At 37.4% G+C, this 3,828-nt stretch overlaps 1 protein-coding gene across 1 annotated transcript; it reads right to left on the bottom strand.

Annotated features, from left to right (window-relative positions):
• Positions 1 to 973: 973 nt before the first annotated feature.
• LOC103319542 ((R)-mandelonitrile beta-glucosyltransferase-like) lies at positions 974 to 2,819 on the bottom strand. Its single transcript, XM_016791462.2, has 2 exons — positions 2,294 to 2,819; positions 974 to 2,102 (listed from the first exon to the last, which is right to left on the bottom strand). Exons 1-2 carry the CDS (start codon positions 2,802 to 2,804, stop codon positions 1,171 to 1,173), a joined length of 1,443 nt encoding a protein of 480 aa, XP_016646948.2. The 5' UTR covers positions 2,805 to 2,819; the 3' UTR covers positions 974 to 1,170.
• Between the last annotated feature and the right edge of the window lie 1,009 nt (positions 2,820 to 3,828).

The raw sequence follows: 3,828 nt of genomic DNA, 5'->3' as shown, positions 1-3,828 counted from the left end.
CATCCACAAATTTGTTTTATCTGTTTGTTAACAAAAAGGCAAAAACGACACCAAAGCAAATTGAAAATTTGAAAGATAAAGTCGATAACAAAGTGTTTCATTTCAACAAAATACCTATATCTGTGTTACATGTAAATTGACCTGCTGGTGGCAAGCAATTAAGGGAGGTACTAAACCCAAATGTACCTATCATATAGGCAAAAATAATCCCATTAAAACAAAATGTCTCTATGATATAAGTGAAGGTGTAAACAGACGAAGAGAACATAAACATGCAAAAAAGTACAAAAAATGTGCCTTGTAATGGCCAAATGAAATCACGAAAACACTTCTTACCTTATTTATATTTTAGGGGCAAATTTGGAACCACAGCATAAAAAAAAAATTAAAAATATAAAATATAAATGTCAGAAATTGAAAAAAGGTAACTAATCCTATGTGGCACAAAAGTCAAAGGACTTGGATTACTAACAATAAGTGTGTGGATTGCACTCAAATTCTATCATAACAATTGGACTTATACTGAATTATTTATAATTTGTAATTAATTTACAGTATATAACACTATAAAAAAGGCAAGTCTAAGAAACATCTCCCTAAAATTAATATGGCAATAAATTTAACGGCTTTGTTTTCTTTGCATGACGTCTTCTTCAATTTGCAGAATATATAGTTATTCTCTCATCCGGACGTCCTCATGTTATTATCGTGCGGATGTCATTGTAAACATGGAGGAAAAATGACAGAGGGATAGTATAAAATACATAGTATTTGTATGATTTCTTATATATATTTATATATATATATATATATATGATTTATAGAGTTTTATTCATGGGTGAGTAATACATGTTATGGAGGTATGAATTTCTGTTATCTTGTTGTCACGCTTGTTTTAATTTGAGTGTGTTTTGAGGTGGCTTGGAAGAGTTTAGATAGCTCAGGTCTCTAGAGAAGGAACATGGTTGCTGATAGTCTTGCCAAATCGAGCTCCTCCGTTAATGAGGGGAAAAAGAACATAATCTTAGGTATTAACAGGATATGAGGCAGCTTACTACTATAGTGCAAGTGAGTAAGAATAACATGGTTTTCAAGCACTAGAATTTTTAGGTTTTAAGTATGCCAAATACAAAATACCAACTAGGTAGAATTCTTATGAATTCCAATATTTCATGGAGATAGAAGCACCTGGTTAACCATTTTGTCCAAACCCACAAAAGATGAGCCATTAGGACTGGTGGCCTCCGTTGCCAACTTTTTCCATTCCAGGGCTTTCTTCCTCATCTCTTTGCCCTCGTCTCCCTCCATTAATTTTCTCACAAGCCCCTCTACGTGGTTTCTTTTAACATCACTCTCCATCTCCATGCCAATGCCCCACTCTTTCTCACTGTACCTACAATTGGTCTGTTGCTCTGCGAAGAAGGGCCAGCAGATCATGGGCACTCCAGCACACACACTTTCAATAGTAGAGTTCCAACCGCTGTGAGTCAAGAACCCTCCTACAGCCGGATGGCTCAGGACTTGTTCTTGAGGGCACCAATTTGCCAACAGGCTCCTTTCTTTGGTCTCTTTCACAAACTCTGGTGGAAACACAGCTGAATCCCCACCAACAAGGTCAGGCCTAATCACCCAAAAGAAGGTCTGGTTGCTATTTGCAAGTCCCCAAGCAAACTCAATTAGCTGCTCTGCTGTCATCACTGTGATGCTTCCAAAGTTGACATAAACCACAGAGTTAGGTTCTTTAGAGTCAAGCCATTCTAGACACTCTGGTTCCTCTGTCCATAGGTTTGATCTTATCTCCTTTAACTCGCTATCTGCCGGGATCTGATTAATCTGTAGATGCAGGGGTCCAATGGAGTAAATAGGTGGTAGCAAAGTCGAAAGTGCATCTAAAACTTCATGTTCAAAGTCATGGAAGGTGTTAAAGATGACTGCGGAAGCTTTTCGAGTTCGCTCTGTTTCATGCACCAAAAAATCCAGCATGATATCATCTGGGTCTGTGGTTCTAATGAAGCTGGGGATGTCCTTTAGTCGGATGCCTCTCATGCCTGGTATCCAATCTATCTCAGTCTCCAAATAGCCGTTTGTCAAATAACTGGCATCTGCAAATCAAATTAAGAAATAATGCGTTAAAAATAATGTCAAGTAGAACGGTTTAGGACAAGATGTTCATCTGCAAACCAAAAATAAAATAAAAATAGATCATGATCAGTAAATATATGTTCATTGCAAAGTCAGTCATTCCAAATGACCAAACTAGAAGTAGGGTTTTCCTTTTAGTTGAGAATAAAACCTTTGAGAGGAGTTAGACCCTTTTCAATGAGGCGGTGGTAGTGTACATAGGCCAAGAAGCCACAAGCACTGGTTGTCCAGAAAAGCACTTCTGGAAGGCCAAATTCTTGGGCTGCATCTAGAGTGAAGCCCATGGCACCGTCAGAAACTACGCAACTTACAGGAGGGCAATCGGGCGAAGAGTTAAGCTTGGACAAAAGGTCTCTGAAGTAAGGCAAGCTGCGTTTCCTAGTGGAATCACATAAGGATGGTATGTCTTGGGTGGCATTGGCATCAGTTGGAGGCAGGCCGTCGGGGATGGTCTCGAATCGAAAGGATGGAAAGCCATCAAGAGAATTGGGACCTCGGGATTTAAGGAGGCGTTTGTGGTTGAACTCAGTGTTCACAAAAGTTATATGAAAACCTTTGTAGTGGAGGAGTTTGGCTAGTTTCAGCAGTGGGTTAATGTGGCCTTGAGCTGGGAATGGTATGCAAACTGCATGTGGCTTCTCTATCAAACAATTTGAACTCATTCTGTCTCTTTTCTCTTTTCCCTCTCAAATCACACACAAATTGAACCAGAGAAGCTAAGAAGATGGGATATAGAGGTGAGAAGAAAAGCCTCTTACAGCACCAGTTTTATAGGAACCCTTTTTTTAAAAGTCAAATGATGCGACAAATGAAGAACCAGTTCATACAAAAATTTCAAGCCTATCAAAATATCTATATACATTTTTTGTTCTTTTGTTTGTTGTGTTTTTGTTCATTTTGTTTTGTTCTTATGTATGGTTTTTTTTGTATTCTATAATGAGACGGGATCACTCTCCACCAACTGGAGCCGGCGATTGCCCGTTCTTGTTCCTATATATATTTTATAGTTTTTTAAATGGAATAGAAAATATTATTGAGAAAACTTATCTGTCAAACCTTTGTTAAAATTTTTAATATTCCCCTTATGATCGTTGAAATCATTTCATCTTGAGCTCTCCATATTTCAACTAATTGTTCACCCCAATCGAAAGGATGCACACTAGGCCTTGAAGTGATCCAATTTGTATTCTTTACAGGCGTGCTGTTGTTAAAAATTAATGCAATCTGAATTGAGAACACATCCTATCCTAATATAATGTATCATTGTTTACTTTAATTTCCGTTCTTGTGGTTCTTGGTTTATGTCAGCATGGGCAATTGGGCATTGAGATTAATGACATTTGTCAGTAAAAATATCAGGAAAAAAGAATGACAGTAAAGAGAAAGTTTCATCATTTAAAACAAAATCTTCCCTTTACATACATGTCATATTGCAATTACTCCGAATCTGGAAACAAACCAGTAATACAAAAAGCCAGAGGCAGATTAAACCCTAATGTTTCAACTATTTGAATTCTCACACCTGTAACAAAAGAAATAAATAAATAAATAAATAAAATCCTCCATTTCTCATGGCTTTTAGCACTAAGACTGCTTCCCTTTACATTTTTATACCAACCAAAGCTGAAGAAGAGGAGGCAAATAGGGCCAACAATGGTGAAGAACAAGTAAAAAATGTTGAGGTGG

This window comes from Prunus mume, linkage group LG2 (assembly GCF_029339155.1).
Source record: "Prunus mume cultivar Tortuosa linkage group LG2, ASM2933915v1, whole genome shotgun sequence".
NCBI lineage: Eukaryota > Viridiplantae > Streptophyta > Magnoliopsida > Rosales > Rosaceae > Prunus > Prunus mume.
Note: the sequence above shows the minus strand (reverse complement) of the source record. Positions and strands in the feature narration are given on the sequence as shown.

Bases quoted from the DNA above. Each gene is read 5' to 3' on its own strand.
- LOC103319542 (XM_016791462.2), bottom strand. From the start codon at position 2,804: ATGAGTTCAAATTGTTTGATAGAGAAGCCACATGCAGTTTGCATACCA. The intron at 2,103-2,293 runs GTTTTATTCTCA...TTTGATTTGCAG, and splicing joins GGGTCTAACTCCTCTCAAAG to ATGCCAGTTATTTGACAAAC.